This window comes from Megalobrama amblycephala, linkage group LG17 (genome assembly GCF_018812025.1).
Source record: "Megalobrama amblycephala isolate DHTTF-2021 linkage group LG17, ASM1881202v1, whole genome shotgun sequence".
NCBI lineage: Eukaryota > Metazoa > Chordata > Actinopteri > Cypriniformes > Xenocyprididae > Megalobrama > Megalobrama amblycephala.
Window position 1 is genome coordinate 8,406,380 of NC_063060.1, and position 16,433 is coordinate 8,422,812.

The 16,433-nt window shown below is 37.4% G+C and overlaps 2 protein-coding genes across 5 annotated transcripts; one reads left to right on the plus strand and one right to left on the minus strand.

The window, feature by feature from the left end:
- Window positions 1-465: 465 nt before the first annotated feature.
- On the plus strand, window positions 466-6,206 carry LOC125251196 (prolyl 4-hydroxylase subunit alpha-1-like). 3 transcript variants are annotated; one of them, XM_048164169.1, is made up of 13 exons: window positions 466-1,382; window positions 1,868-1,958; window positions 2,139-2,413; window positions 2,501-2,722; window positions 2,831-2,961; window positions 3,035-3,211; window positions 3,957-4,021; window positions 4,220-4,313; window positions 4,627-4,677; window positions 5,141-5,179; window positions 5,307-5,375; window positions 5,474-5,570; window positions 5,699-6,206. In XM_048164169.1, exons 1-13 carry the CDS (start codon window positions 1,370-1,372, stop codon window positions 5,767-5,769), a joined length of 1,395 nt encoding a protein of 464 aa, XP_048020126.1. In that variant the 5' UTR covers window positions 466-1,369; the 3' UTR covers window positions 5,770-6,206. The 3 variants fall into 3 exon arrangements, with proteins under 3 accessions (XP_048020126.1, XP_048020124.1, XP_048020125.1); XM_048164167.1 differs by having other exon boundaries at window positions 1,370-1,532; XM_048164168.1 differs by lacking the exons at window positions 466-1,382; window positions 5,141-5,179 and adding an exon at window positions 1,389-1,532.
- A 4,904-nt stretch (window positions 6,207-11,110) lies between these two features.
- Window positions 11,111-16,084, minus strand: LOC125251191 (NACHT, LRR and PYD domains-containing protein 1 homolog). Of its 2 annotated transcripts, XM_048164158.1 has the most exons (5): window positions 16,007-16,084; window positions 15,838-15,866; window positions 15,409-15,552; window positions 13,622-13,657; window positions 11,111-13,509 (listed from the first exon to the last, which is right to left on the minus strand). In XM_048164158.1, exons 2-5 carry the CDS (start codon window positions 15,851-15,853, stop codon window positions 11,963-11,965), a joined length of 1,743 nt encoding a protein of 580 aa, XP_048020115.1. In that variant the 5' UTR covers window positions 15,854-15,866; window positions 16,007-16,084; the 3' UTR covers window positions 11,111-11,962. The 2 variants fall into 2 exon arrangements, with proteins under 2 accessions (XP_048020115.1, XP_048020114.1); XM_048164157.1 differs by lacking the exon at window positions 16,007-16,084 and having other exon boundaries at window positions 15,838-15,998.
- Between the last annotated feature and the right edge of the window lie 349 nt (window positions 16,085-16,433).

The window sequence follows — 16,433 nt, forward strand, 5'->3', positions numbered from 1 at the left end:
AGTTACCTGCGGTGAGTCCGACATAATGAATCCACTAACACGACACAGCGAATGCCGGTGGTAAACACTCGTGTTCCAATACGAGTGTTTACGAGTTCTGGGAGGCGTTCCTTCGAAGGAGGGGGGTTGTTCTTACGCATGCGCTCATTTCAAAAACTCAGTAACAGTCTTTGGTTTCTCAGTCGACGAAAAGATCCTCTTTAGCACCTTTAAAGTGACAGCAGCCTAATATTCATGCTGTGTTTTTAATGTTAATAAAACAACAAAAACAAGGACATCACTCACTGCTCTGAATAGCTTTTGTAACTTTACTATTGATTCATCTTTATTTAATTTCAGTTAAGATTATATTCAATGTTATTTTGCATTTGATTAACTTTATTCAATTTCTGTACCTGAAAACTACTATTATATATCAAAATAATCCAAAAGCACTGTTTATTTTTTGTATCTTTGCTCTGTTGTATTTATTTGTGCTGTTGCTTGTAGTTTCATTATTCTCATGTTCTTTATTTTTATTTGACTTGTCCTTTATTACCTGAACATATCACATACCTAACCGTACTGAAACCGTTACCTTAAAACCGTGATAAAAACCGAACAGTGAGTAATTTGAACTAGATTGGTTACACAATTAGCCTATTTGTTTCTATAGTGGCTCATTTGTTAATTGATTAGCCACACCTGTTTCCTGTTTTCTCCCTCATTTGCCCTGTGTATTATAACTCTCAGTCAGTTTACGTTGTAGTGGCTTTTCTTGTATATATTATGTTGGTTTGCTGCATTGTGTTTGTTGTTACATTGCTAAGACTTTGCGCTCTTGTTTTTAATTTGCTGATAATTAAAATAAAATAAAATAAAAACTCACTGCTAAACATGATGCTTAATTTAAACTTATGATTGCTCATTTGGAAATTGTAGCAAAAAATAAAAGAGTGTTCACTTATCTTAGACGTTGATTTCAGATGCTTTCTGAAACTGGCTGCAGTGTAGACTGCTAAGCAAACACTACCAGTATTTTTTGAATTTTGAGCCGCGGCTCATTGGCAGCTGATGTAACAGCAACCAATCAGCTGCGCTATGTAGATAACGATATGATAGTGTTGCCAAATTGGGCTACTCTAACACTGTTGCCGCGGTTTGAAGCAAACCCAAATAACATGATATTTAGCCCCTGGAATGCGAATTTTACCAGGGGAACCCCGCCAAAACCGCGGATTTTACCCACAGGAACGCGATTTTTACCGGGTGACCCCCATGAAACGTGATTGGGCTAGCAATTTTGAGTAGCAAATGGGCGTGTTTTGTTGTCCAAACCTGGCAACCTTCCAAATTGCGTTAAGGATCTATCAGCCTTCGCCATCTTTTCATGACAGAACTTGGTATTTAAGCTCAATTTCACTGCAAGATACACATACACAAGTTTGCGTTTTGAGATACTGAAGTTCTGGTAATGGCCATAAAGGAACTGACAGTGTTTATGTTGTGTTTTTGGATTGCCTATGCTGGACATGAATTCTTCTCATCAACAGGTTATTTCAATTTAATATCAATTCGTTATAATATTGTTTTTATTCGTAATAACTTAATATTTTAGTGTTTTTACCATATTTCTCCAAGTGCTTGTTACACTGTTGTAATGACTAGTTGATTGTATGTTTTCATCTATGAGACTTTTGACCAAAAATGAACAATATAGTAACCATACAGTTATTCTATTTTATTTCACTTTTTAATTCCATTACTAAACATTAACTCTATCTTTGGTTTCTTAGCTAATAAACTTTTTCATTATAACTTTGATGTGAAAATGAATTAATACATAAATCAAAAGCCTTTTGACAATTAAGTGCAGATTGTTTTATAGATCAAATTGCACAGCTATATGGGAAGACGAAAGAGCTTCTGAAGGTCTTCAGTCAGTGCAATGATGCTGAGAATGTAGAGACAATAAAGAGGTGAAAATCATTCATTATTCTCTATACCATTAAACTACAAGATTAATGTGTTTTTATTATTAAAAAGCATTCAATTTTGGAATGGATGTTTAACAATCTTAAATATGATTTAAGATAAAGGGTTATGTTAATACATTTTCTAATATTACAAGTTTTGATGTACCCTTGTCTTCAATCCAGTGTTCTTCCAAATCTTCTGTTTTCATACTCTGACACTGAGAACCCTGAGGAAGCCATGAGAAACCCTGTGGCCGCTTACAGACTCCTCAGACAAATGAGAAATGATTTGATATATATTGTAAATCAGCCGGATCTTTATCAGTGTAAAAAGTATCAGAATGAGTCGGACACAAAACTCCTAGAGATCCCACAGCTGGAGGACTTGGATGGTGCAGCTTCAGGACTGATCAGACTGCAAGAGATCTACAAACTCCACCCAGAAGACATCACAAAGGGTAAACTTTCCTGCTGTTTTTTGCCAATGCTGTTTCACTGAGAGAGTTTCACTTTTTCCAAATCTGACTGATGATTTCATTTCACAGAAACGTCTCTAAATGCAGATGAAGCCTACAATGTAGGGTTGGTCGCTTACGATGAGGAAAAATTCCAGCATGCCTTTCTGTGGTTTCTGTACAGTCTGGACAGATTAACAGAATACGCGACCACTACTGAGGAAGAGTTGCTCCGTTACCTTAGTTCCTCAGTCTATCATTTTGGCAGCCTGTCTGTGGCAATCTACTTCAGCCAAGAGCTTCTAAATCTGGGTGAGGTCATGGTGTCCTTAATTTAATAGCCTAATATTTTTTTATTTGAGATTGGCAGACAATTTTGCTAAATTGTTGTGATTCAAGTCATAAACATCTTTGCCTCAGATCCAAGTAATGATGAAGCCAGAGCTCAGCTGAACAGACTCCTTCACTTACAGAGCAACCCTGACATATTCACACTGAACACAGAGTCAAGTAACTATGAGACACTGTGCAGAGGAGAGGTTGACGAGAGAGTAAGTACTAATTTAAATAATTATTTGACATGACTTTGTATTTTGATTGTAAGTTTATATTTTATAAAATCAGATCTCTGAGAGGCAGAGGGCGCTGTCCTGTAGGTACAGCACAGGTGGAGGAAACCCCAGACTGATGTACGCACCAGTGAAAGAGGAAGTGGAGTGGGACGAGCCTCAAATCATCAGATACCATGACATTATATCAGACAGAGAGATAGAATTCCTGAAGAATATCTCCAGACCTCAAGTGAATATATAAAACACACACAAACTCACACGTTGGGTTTCCATGTTTTCCATGACTTTCTATAGACATGTTTTTTTTGTTTTTGTTTTTTTTATTCAATGGGCAAAAGTATGTGGACATCCTTTTCAAATTAACAGGTTTGCTTGGCCCCTGAAGTCAAGTCTTAATGTGATGATATAATAACATTCAAGATTGGGTTTCGAACCTTTTCAAAAATATTATGAAAATATAATATTGCCATTGCCATGGACCCTTCTCCTAAAATAGAGCCAGCTATTTTTATCTTCATTGCTTTATAAAGTACTTTCTACTCTCCAGCTGATGTGTAAACCTTAAGAGGAATCTAAAACTATGCCTTTGAGTAGAATAAAATCAATCTTATCACTTCTGACCAGCCTTGATTGAAAGTCAAATTTTGTACATTTAAAATTAAGATTTACAAATTGAAGCTTAATCCTTGGTTGTAGAGAATTGTTTGCTTCATGTGGATGCATATAGAAATGATTTATTGAGTTCTGTGTGGAAGAACGTGGCTGACCAATAGAAAGCCCAGATTTGAATCACACTACACACATTTGATATAAATTGGAGCCCTAACTCCTCATCATCCAAAACCAGAGCCAATGATTTTGAAAGTACATGCTCAGAAAGCAAACATGGGTGTGGTGTTTGGCTGTTCACATACTTTAAGCCATATACATAAATTTGTATTTGACATTTAATTCCTATTATTTGTTGACAACAGCTTTCTAGGTCCGAGATTTATGTGTCTGGAAACAACAAACTCTCAAAACTGCGTGTTTCTCAAAGGTTTAATAAATATTTATTAAAATCACCTCATTATAATGGCGTAGTTCACCCAAAAATGTAAATTCTCTCATAGTCTTACATGATGTTTGGTAAATGTATTTTTTTTTAAGACAAAAAGAGTTAGCAGTATTTGACATAATATTAAACCGTTTTGGTCACACACTTGTATGCAAAGAATAATCATCTTTATATTTTCAGTGTTTTTCTAGGCGAAAGCCCTGAGGAAGCTCGTGTCAGTCAGAAGATTGCAGATGCTACAGGACTCTCCATGGAATCGGCTGAAACACTGCTTGTACGTCACCGTAAGAAAGGAAGCATATGATCATGCACAAGCAACATATGTTTACATACTTTGCACAACTAAATAAACAAGCAGATAAAGAAAGAAATCTCTTTGCAGGGAACATTGGTTTGCTCTGTTTTTCAAGTAGTATCTCTTGCCAAGAAGTGGCATACAGTATAAACTTTGGGAGCTGATAGTAAATATAATCCATTTATATTCACCTGATTTATCACTCTTGAATTCTTAAATGGAGATAAACATTGGAGTTTTAACAGTTTTTCTTTTTCAATAGTGATTCATGAGTGATGCAATAATTTTCCAGGTTCAGAATTATGGGATTGGTGGTGCATTTGAACAGCATATTGATGCATTGGTAAGTTCACTGTACAGGCATGACATCAATTTAGTAAACACAGAATTTTACATTGGTTCCCTCAGGAATTTTTAATGGGATTATTAATAATACTGTTAATACTGTATGTGTATATTTTCTGTATGCAACCAGTCTCATTGGAAAAATGTATTGGGATATTATTGGACAACCAGTAGTCCTTATTGTACAACTTGTCAGCAACACACGTTTAAATCACACATTTGTTTCAAAATATTCGTTAATTTGAGGTTTGATTTGTGATTTATGATGTACAACAAAATGTAAATGTATTTTGAAGTAATGCATATGGGGGAACCAATGGCTTGAAAAAGCAGGAAATTCAATTGCAGGCTTAATTTTAAGAGTACAAATGTAACCATTGTATTCTGTGTCATTGAGAGCTTGATTACATGTTGACCAGTCTAATAATTGCAAACTAACTGAAGAATGTTTGACCTCACAGGAGACCGTGAATGACAGGATTGCTACATGCCTAATTTATGTAAGTTGACAGTGTAAGTGCGACTGTCAGAAAAACAATTAACCTTAATTGCATTAAATGGTATTTCTATTATAGCTATTAATATTACCTGTGTGGAACAATCTGTATAAATGTTTTGTTCCTGTAGATGAATGATGTGGAGATAGGGGGCGCCACTGTATTCCCAAAATTTGGTGTTGCAGTGCAGCCGAAAAAGGTAAACCCTCAATTCCGTGATCTGTACAAGGATAATTTAAGTATTAATTGTATTTAAGTAAGTAGAATCATTTTAGCATCCTCTCTCTGCTCTTGCAGGGTTCAGCCGTGTTTTGGTACAATCTCCTCAGAAATGGTGAAGTGAATTGGAATACGGAGCATGCTGGATGCCCTGTGTTAGTGGGCAACAAATGGGGTAGGTTTTTAAACAAATTGGGTATATAAATCTAAAACATAATTGTATATTAATATATATCATAATTTAATTTCAGATTCATTAGACATTATTATATACCGCTTAATTTTCTTGCTGTTTTTTTTCAGTGGCTAACAAATGGATCCATGAGATTGGACAGGAATTCAGGAGGCCCTGTTCTTTGTCAGACTGGGAGTGAAAGACTCTACAGGGCCTGAAATCAATATATTTGTATCTGTACTATATATATTTTAACATGACTACAGAGAAAGTTGTACTCTATCTGTACATGTTGTATTAATTATGTATCATTCATGTAGGCAGGATCTGTTACAGATTTGTCGTATTCGTTGTCACTTTCACTTCCTCCGATCACAGCTGAGTTTATTTCATAGCTTGCCCTTCTCCCGATGCAGTTGAGCCAATATATCTGATCACAAATTCTACCTTGTGTGATATTTCCGCCTACACTGGTCAATAGCTCTAACGTGCACTGCAGGAAGGTACTGTGCTTTTCTGTCTGCCAAAGCTCAGTAAGGGTATAGGGTTAGGATTAGTTTTTCAATGTGTTACAATGAATATTTAGAGTCTGCCTGGGTCAAATCTTTCATACAAAATAAACTTGAGAATGCAGAATTTGTTTGCTCAGATTCCATCTGTAATTCTTGTGTGACGCATATGAGGGTTGGGCTCTGACATGAGATGACGTGAGGTGTGTGTTGCATAAACGCTCCAGCGGCCTCATTCAGCTCCCACAACACTCGGTCCTGATCTGCTTCATACTACAGTAACGTTAATAATCGACTCAATGAACATGATTTCTTCCCAAGTCCTATCCCAATTCTTTTGCACCGTCCATTGAGGTGAAGACCACATGTCCCAAGACTTGAACTTGCCATCATCAAGCTACGCCTTTGTTTTGTATAAGCCTCTAGCGGACAGGAATCTTAAATAATGCACCTTTAAGTGATGCTGCATTTACAATAATTTTCCAGGTTCAGCGTTTTGGAATTATACACTTTAATTAATTTGCTCAAATTAGTTTCAGTAACTTACCATTTTCTTTTTTTCCAATTATAAAAATACATTGGAAAAACAAGCTGATTCAACTTAAAATAATTTGTGACCTGGCTGCTTTAAAGGGGCATTGTGCAAATTTTAGCGGCATCTAGCGGTGAGGTTGCGAATTGCAATATAGAGAAGCTACGGTGACCAACACTGAACAAAGATGTCATCATCTGAGACAGCAGAGAGTAGGCAGCCAAGCAAACACGCTCTGTAGAGCGGTTTGTCCGTTTGGAGCCAGTGGCGCCTGCAGCTGTACGGCTGTACACACTGTGCGTACCATGAGAGGCCATTTTATTTTTTACATAATTTTTAAATTGATTATTAAAATCTGTCTGTGCACACTCATGATATATTAAGAAAGAAAGAGAATAAATAAAGGTGTGGGCATGGGGGATATGGGTGAAAAGAAATCTGATTGGCTAGTTTAGTTTAGTTTTTTCCACATATGAACAATGACATTATAGACTCGGGCTCAAACGGGCTCAAAATGGGTTAACAAGTTTCAAGTTTAAGTTTCAAATTTAGTTTATTTACATAACACCATTAAAACAGCAGCAGCTGACCATTGTGCTTTACATCAGATAAAATAAATGCAAGCAAAAACAAATAATATCACAAATAAAATGTATCAAATAAGACAATTCATATAAAATTGAAACAATTTGACCAACAAAATATCAAAAGAAAATCAAAACACCAACATAAGTCAAAATACAAAAATAAATCATCAAGGGACATTAAAAGCAATATAATGAGATAAAAGGAAAAATAATGAGTTTTAAACAAAGATTTAAAAATTTGTAATGTCGGAGCAGATCTAATATTATCTGGCCTGTTCCAGAGGGCCCGCAACAGCAAAAGCACGTTCTCCTCTTTAGTCTAACTCTGGGGACAGCGAGCAATCTAAGACTACTAGATCAAAGAGCTTGGGAAGGATTATGTAAAGATAAAAGTTCAGATAAATATGAGGGAGCTGAATTATTTAGGGACTTAAAAACAAAAAATAGAATTTTAAACTCCAAAACTTGAGATTTTGTGGGAATGCCACTAGGTGGACCAAAAAATATAATTTCAGTGTAAACACTCTAAAACAGCTAAATTCGACTGAAACATTTGCATAAGGCCTAAAACTTAGTGATGGGACAGTTGATACCGGGGCTCCGATGCTCCGACGCAGTTTTCAAAGCACTATTGTATCACACACTGTGCCGATGCTTGTATCGAAATGACAATACCACGTGATTGATGACGTTTGAAGCTTCAAACGTCATGCAGTATCGGAAAATCGGGACAGCTGGTTTGAAACATTTGGCGCTTCACCTGATACATAAAAGGAAAATGCATTTAATCATGTTTTATTGCTGGGGTCTCAGAGACCCTGAACAGAATATAAGGGTTAAACTGCTCATCCCAAATGATCAATTATGATCACATCATTGTGTATTTTATATAATTGATCAATATGTGAATCCGTTGAATAGGCTACACATGACAGGAGTTGTGGTCTCATTGTCACAAATTAATTTAGATGAGATTAGTTTAGATCAGATAGAACTGTATTGATCCAAGACAAGAGTGATTCCGTGTATCACGGACTTCTGAAGCTTTGTCTGGTCATGTGCTTTTTCAAATCTGCTCCCCATTTGTTAGATATGGTGGAGAAAACAAGTCTGACCACCAGATGTCGCTAATGTGCACTGTGTTAAAAGCTTCGAATAATGAACCTTTTTTCGGCACAATTTGATGAAAGCCTCAAACGCTTCAGAAAGCCTCGGTTTCCCATCACTACTAAAACTATTGAGTAGGGATGGAGAAATGAAGCCTCTTAAATCTTTGAAGCTTTTCTCTGAATGTTTCGGGAAAAGTTACAAAGCATCAAGAGTGTCGAAAACAGTGCCATCTTGTGACAGGTAAAATTTACAGCAGCCATAAACCTGAGTGCACAGTTCAATTGTTTTATCTATTAAAGCAGGGGTCTCAAACTCGCGGCCCGCGGGCCTCATTTTGTGGCCCCCCACTTGACATCAAAGTTTAGTGTTAGTGCATGCGGCCCGCGAGTTATTCTGAAACGCACCTTTTTGCTGAGTCGTTGCGTATGCCGCGCTCGCCGCACTTTTGCTTTATTTTGTTATCACTTATGGGCTACCGTAGATCTCGTGACAGCTTTCGGCGGCGTTTGTTGTCAACGGTTGTCAAGCCAACCGCGAAGCACTTGAGCTGCGTTCCATTCGACAGTGTTCACTGCTCCCTACTCCTTGAGCACGGTATATCCGTTGAAGTGGACTTCGCTGACAATAATCAGTCATTTGGAACGCACTACAAACGTCATCACGAAAAGTCAACGACGGTGTCGCGCAGATTATGATATAACAAATAAATAGATATTATAATTTACTTTCAAATTTAAAATGGACTCTTAACAGATTTGAAGCTGTAGCCTCTCATGCCATATGAAAATAAATTCTCATTTTGGTTAACTGTATGTATTCTTAATCCACCGTCTGGGTCTCATCTCGGGCGCTTTCTTTTCCACGCGCAGCCGCATAGTAAACACTTCTGAGGTAAATAAAGTAAAATAAAAAATGACAGAGCCTTAGCTGCTTTTCAACACTTTTACTTTGTCATGCCTATTCATACAATAAAATATGCAAATACACTCATCGCTATAACCATTCATACTTTCGTTCGTATAATAATAACAAAATGTATGAATACTCAAAACACATATGTAAATTCCTCCATCGGAGAGCCGTTTAAAAACTCTTTCAACGGCTCTGCTCCATCGTAGTTCTGAATGGTGACGCGGTGCGCGATGACAGTAGAGTGCCCCAGGGATGACGCGTTTTTGTAGGCAAAACCCGGAAGCGAGTTAGCATTTTAGGACTTCCGGTTCCAACGCCATAAAGTCTATGGGTTTTTTGAATGGGTTTTTGCTAAACAAAGCCTCTAAATACTTTCACGTTTTGATCTATGACATAAAACACACCAGTTATAACCCACTTGTGATTTTTTAAACTTTTACTGCGTCTTCAAATCGGCGGTTGCTAACAAATTGCTAAAAGGGACTGCTTCCTTTGGCGGGGACTTTAGACGTCATCATTAAAAACGGGACATTTGGACAGCATTTCTCATGAAAAAGTGGATAAGTATTCATACACAGCGCAGATCATAATCAGTGAGCATGTTTTTAAATTGTTTTCTAAATAAAGTTTGAGGACGCTTGGTGGTGACGACGTTGATCCGCGACCATGGTGTGCTGTAGTCCGTTTATAGCCTACTGTTAGCCTTTTATATCTGACGACTTTATTTAGGCTTCAAAATCTATAAATGTTGTGTTAACTTGTAAAGATTATCTTGATAGACAAAACGTGTAAGTGTCATAACCCTTTGTTAAACACAGAGCTTATTTTCTGCGATTTTCCAAAAGTCTATGGGAAAAATGAATAGGCTTTCAGTCGAGGGAACCCGCGCGCCGCTAACTTCCGGGTTGGCCTACAAAAACGCGTCATCCCTGGGGCACTCTGTTGGGTGATTTTACCTCTCTACTTCCTGTTAAATGATGTATCGATGTTCCCTTTTATTCCCTATCCCGTTCACAGTGCCCTTCGAACTGAACATGTTCGCTCCCTTCGGAATGGAATCTCACTTAAGATGGCGAAATACCCTGTGAAGTCCACTTCGCAGTCCACTTGCGGTCGAATGGAACGCACCTTTGGACATTCCGGCTCTTTTTCGTGAGCCGGCTCGTTTGACTCAGCTCGCTGAAAAGACCTACAGTCTATGGAAAAGACCCGGCTCTTTTAGCTCACAAATGGCTCTTTAAAAAATAAATGTTTTAACTATGACTTTGACTATGACAGGTGTGAAAACAATTCTAATTAAATTATTAAATGAACTCATACTCACAGTGTCTCACAATATTTTTAAAAATGCATTGATTTGTTATGAAAAAAATGTTTGGAAGAAACGTTAATGTTGAAGAACTGTTAATAATAAAGATTGAGATGATTGGATCAGTTGTGCTCCTTTTTTGTGGAATACTTGATGCGGCCCAGCCTGACCCAGACTCTACCTCCAGCGGCCCCCAGGTAAATTGAGTTTGAGACCCCTGCATTAAAGGGATAGTACATTAAAATTTGATTTTTATCTGCTTACCCCCAGGGCATCCAAGACACTTTGATGTCCTAAGACACAAAACGATTGGTTTGTGCGAGAAAGCGAACAGTATTTATATAATTTTTTACCTCTAATACACCACTATGTCCAACTGCCTTGAGCATCCGGTGTGTGAGGAGTAAAAAATTATATAAATACTGTTCGCTTTCTCGCCCAAACCGATCATTTCGTGTCTTAGGACATTAATGTGTCGTCACGAGCCACAGGGTTTAATTTGGGTTTGTCTGTGCATGTTTTTTTTACTCTTATAAATGGAGTTCCCATTGCCATGCATTATACGACTGACAGACCGCAACAGTTGGAGTTAAAAACCATAATTTGTATTCTACTAAAGAAACAAAGTCACCTACATCTTGGATGCCCTAGGGGTAAGCAGATAAATATCAAATTTTCATTTTTGGGTGACCTATCCCTTTAAGTGCGATATGCAGTGACATCACAATCGTGTTGCTTTGTGGTATTTGGCGCTGCCTTAAGTGTACATATGAAGTAGACTTGCTCACTCGGTCAAAATCAACGGAGCGAGGGTCTGTCCATATAAACTTCCCTTGTCCACTTCACCAAGTGGAACAAACTTCAAAATGGCGGCAGGGATTCCCCCGAGGGGAAGTGCTTAGGGAAGTTCGCGAGTGCATGTCTAAAACTGGAGTGGAACACAGCCCTAGTTTTTCCCCTTAAGCATAGACAGAGTTTCTAATTATGTGTTTTCGCAGCATTGAGCAATGTCACAGAAAAATCTGTTGATTTCTGAAAACGCAGGAGTTTTTGTTCAAATCATCTGTTTAAAACAAAGTGTAGACATTATTTAAGATTCAGTGTGCAGTCACTGAAGCATTGTGAAATTGAGACAAACTTTCATCTTTTTAGTGATTATAAAGGAAGCGCATGTTGCGCGCATTCTGCCATGCCAATCATGCACGCATACTTGCTTTTGTTTCTGAATGATGTTGATACTTTAATAACGAATATTATAATGTATCACAGTTTATGCTGGGATCTGTAGGTTGTGGCTAGGTGACACGTAACTTAAAAGTGGAGCATGGAAATCTCATGGATGTACATTATATAAAACGTTTTATACTTTTTATTTATTTAAACCCTTGTGCTAATGTATTTCCTGTGTGCAGTCAAATGTCCTGGTGTATGGGCTATGCAGTGTTCTCAGTCATTTTTTTTTTCTTTCTTTTCTCAGCGAAAATATACACGCACATAAAACCTACCGCAATCTGCACCTTTAACATAACATGTCTTTCCGTGTAATATGCAAGCATTTTCAAAGTCCATTCTTTCAGATAAGCCTGTGTTTTTGGACAAACAAACAGACCATGTTTTTTTAGTGTGCATCTCACATCCTTATTCAACAGACCATATGCAAATTCTACCACAGCTGGTAAACGTAGAGAAAAAATTATTGGTCTTTCTTTAATGACAAGTAGTTCTGTAAGTTTCCTCTTGGACTCTTCTTTATCCAGAAGGACATAGTACAGAGCAGTGAAGAACTCCTGAAAGCTGAGATGCATGAAACTGAACATTGTCTCCTGGTGGATTCTTCTCTTAAAAAGGATTTTACACAAGAATGGACAGTCAGAAGGGTTTGAAACCATTTTATTCACTCTTTTCTCATCAAACAGGACTTGCTGTTCCAGAATCCCTCTCTCTGCCAGCTGACCCAGACTCCTCATCAGGGTTGGGACAGACTGACCCTGGCAGTGATGCTCCAGCAGAGTGCACACAAAGTCAACGTAGATGGAGGTGGTGGTTTCCAGTCCATTTGTTACATTTGCACAAGTTTTGAATCGTTCCTGGATAGTTGTGCAGATGATCCAGCAGACAACAGGGATGGAGCAGGCAGTGATGAGAGTTTCATTTGTCTTCACAAATGTATAAGCCTTCCTGGAAAACTCCTCATTCTGAAAAAACTTCTGGAAGTACTCCTCCACCCCCTTCTCAGAGAAACCAATTATCTCAGAGAAACGCTGAGGTCTTTTGAGCAGTTCACTCAGTGTGTCTGTAGCTGTAGATCTGGAGGTGACCAGCAGGAAGGACTCTCGCAGGATTCGACCCCTCAGAAGGTCACAAAGAATGGCCACAGGTGAGGCTTTCTGAAGCAGATTAGTGTTTGGTGACATGTAATAAATGCCCTCTGTGAGTCTCAGCTCATCAAATCCATCAATGATGAAAAGCACCTTCTCTGGTGAATGCTGTAACATCTGTGAGATCTGATCTGATGTTAAACTGCAGCTGTAACTCAAGATCTCCGCCAAACTGTTTTTGCCAGGAATGAAGTTTATTTCTTTGCACTTCAAGTGGAACACAATATCAAACCGCTCTTTGTAGAGGTCACCAGATGCCCAGTCCATCATGATCTTCTGAACAGTGAAAGATTTCCCATTCCCAGAATTTCCCTGCAGTATAACAGCTCTGGGACTGATCCCATGGCCATCTGGGTCGAACAGAGAGTTCAAATTGACAGAGTCTTCACTGCTTCTGGATCTGAGGACCTGCTGGAATCTTTCTCCCCTGGAGCGGATCTCTTCTTCTCTCTCTTTTTGATCTCTATGTCTCTGAAGGATCAGTGGTTGTGTGAAGCGCTCAGACAGCAGCGCATGTTCACCAGGCAGAGAGTTATACTCAGTCACATACTGATACTCACTGCAGATCAGCTTCTTATATTTTAAAATCACTGAGCTTGTTGCTGCACATATAAAATAAGCAGTGTTAAACAGTGCATTTTAAAACATTTAAAATATTTAAAATATTCTGATTCTTATAGAGTAAGACATTTCAGAGCAAGATTTATCTATTACCCGAGGTTTGTGTTTCCTCAGAGGGTGGGTGATAATCTGCAGAAAATTAGATAAACCATCTTTAATTGTCGATAAATTATAAATTGTCAACAGAATTAATATAATTTTATTAGCAAGTATCTTGTAGGTCCTTTTTCTAATAGAACAATGAATACATTTTAGGATATGACCTGTGATTACTTACAGGTGCTGGTCATATAATTAGAATATTGTGAAAAAGTTCATTTTTTTATTGTAAATTATTTAAAAAAATGAAACTTTCATTTATACTAGATTCCCTACATGTAAAGTAAAACATTTCAAAAGTTTTTTTTTTTTTTAATTTAGCGTACAGCTAATGAAAAATTCAGTATCTCAAAATATTAGAATATTTACATTTGAGTTTCATTAAATGACCATCCCTACAGTATAAATTCCGGGTATCTCTTGTTCTTTGAAACCACACTAATGGGGAAGACTGCTGACTTGGCAATGGTCCAGGAGACAATCATTGACACCCTCCACAAAGAGAGTAAGTCACAGATGGTCATTACTGAATGTGGCTGTTTACAGAGTGATGTATCAAAGCATATTAAATGCAAAGTTGACTGGAAGGAAGAAATTGGGTAGGCAAAGGTGCACAAGCAACAGGGATGACCACAAGCTTGAGAATACTGTCAAGTAAAGCCAATTCAGACACTTGGGAGAGCTTCACAATGAGTCAAATGAAGCCGGAGTCAGCGCATCAAGAGTCACCACACTCAGACATCTTCAGGAAAAGGACTACCAAGCCACTTCTGAAACAGAAACAACGTCAGAAGCATCTTACCTGGGCTAAGGAGAAAAAGAACTGGACAGTGAACAGTGAACAGTGGTCAAAAGTCCTCTTTTCAGATAAAAGTAAATTTTGCATTTCATGTTGAAATCATGGTCCCAGAGTCTGAAGGAAGACTGGAGAGACACAGAATCCAAGCTGCTTGAAGTCTAGTGTGAAGTTTCTGAAGTTAGTAATGATTTGGGGGGGGCTGTGACATCTGCTGGTGTTGGTCCATTGTGTTTTATCAAGTGCAAAGTCAATGCAGCCATCTTCCAGGAGATTTTGGAGCACTTTATGCTTCCATCTGCTGACAAGCTTTATGGAGATGCTGATTTCCTTTTCCAGCAGGACTTTAGCACCTGCCCACAGTGCAAAAACCACTTCCAAGTGGTTTGCTGACCATGATATTACTGTGTTTTATTGGCCAGCCAACATACCTGACTCCTGAATCTATGGGATATTTTCAAGAGAAAGATGAGAAACAGTCGATCCAACAATATACAGATGATCTGAAGGCTCAATAGTGCCTCAGCAGTGCCACAGGCTGATCACTTCCATGCCACACTTCACTGATGCTGTAATTTGTGCTAGGAGCAAGTCATTTGCTGTAATATGTGCTGCCGACCAAGTATTGAGTGTACAAATGAACATAATTTAAAGAACTTGAACTTTTCTGTTTTGAAAATCCATTTTTTGATTGATCTTAGGAAATATTCTAATATTTTGAGATACTGGATTTTGGACTTTCATGAGCTGTACGCTCTAATCATCAAAATAAAAAAAAATAAAAAAACTTTTGAAATGTTTTACTTTACATGTAGGGAATCTAGAATATATGAAAGTTTCATTTTTAAAAATAATTTTCAATAAAAAAATGAATTTTTTCACAATATTCTAATTATATGACCAGCACCTGTACATGAACATACTAAGAAAAATGATCATAGTCAATATTATCAGCATCTATTAATGTACCACACATTTCACTTACCGGGTGCATTATGTATGATGTGGACATTGCCTGTTATTGTATTGTTAGTGAGTGCAGGGGCTGTAATATGGCTTCCACTCTGAGCTGCAGCGCTCACATTTGGTCCAGAGTGAGATCTGACAGTGTCCTTGATAGTGCGAAACACTAGATGACAAGAGAAATATTTCAGGCACCCTTTAACTCTGTATTAATGTTGTTGCTTTTAGTCTGATTTATCAGTACTATAATACAATCTTTGTGTTTGTGCATAGATGAAGAACAGAGAAAGATCTGACATAAATTTTTCCTTAAAAGTACTGTCACTTTAACAGAATACAAATAAAACTTTAGATTAAAAGATTAACTTAAGTTCTATAGTTCACTGATGAAATCATGTTAAACCCAAGACCACGAGACAAAGTGATTAAAAAAATGCCTAGCTTGACATACAGTTAAATATGTCCATCTCAGTTCATCCTCTGCAAGAATAGAAACACACACAATCAATAATATAAAGTCAATGCGAATTTTCAGATATTTTATACTACACTTAATTGAAAACATCATAGTTTGCGTTACGAGTCTTTCCAGCAGAACAAGTTTAGTTTTGCGACGTTACCTTTTTTTTCCCAAAAAAGCCTGAATGACGCAGGTTGAATAGACCACAGACTGGACTATCTGTTTTCGTAAGAGGACAGACAATGGCAATATATGGCAAGCCGTTTTAACATTTAATCTTTAAAACGTACTAGTATCTATTCTCATGCTACTAGTACTTATTTTTTAGATACTAGTATCTATTCCATTAAGTATTATCACTTATTCATTAGCTTCAAGTACTTATTCTTTAGGTACTAATGCTTATTCAGATACCTTTTTAAAAGATACTATTACTTATTTATTAGATACTAGTTCTTATTTTTAGATACTGGTACTCATTCATTAGATACTAGTACCTATTAAATAGACACTATTACTTATTTATTAGATACTGCCTAATAAATTGTTTGATCCCTTAAAGGTGCTAAAGAGGATGTTTTGTTTTA

What these genes read in the sequence shown, in the direction of transcription:
- LOC125251196 (XM_048164167.1), top strand. Translation starts at nt 1,454, where the DNA reads ATGGCCATAAAGGAACTGACAGTGTTTATGTTGTGTTTTTGGATTGCC. An exon ending in GAGGAGAGGTTGACGAGAGA is followed by an intron (nt 2,962 to 3,034) that starts GTAAGTACTAAT and finishes TTATAAAATCAG; the next exon opens with ATCTCTGAGAGGCAGAGGGC. An exon ending in AACAGCATATTGATGCATTG is followed by an intron (nt 4,678 to 5,140) that starts GTAAGTTCACTG and finishes TTGACCTCACAG; the next exon opens with GAGACCGTGAATGACAGGAT.
- LOC125251191 (XM_048164158.1), bottom strand. An exon ending in CATCATACATAATGCACCCG is followed by an intron (nt 13,658 to 15,408) that starts GTAAGTGAAATG and finishes AATTTTCTGCAG; the next exon opens with ATTATCACCCACCCTCTGAG. An exon ending in TGAGGAAACACAAACCTCGG is followed by an intron (nt 13,510 to 13,621) that starts GTAATAGATAAA and finishes TTATATGTGCAG; the next exon opens with CAACAAGCTCAGTGATTTTA.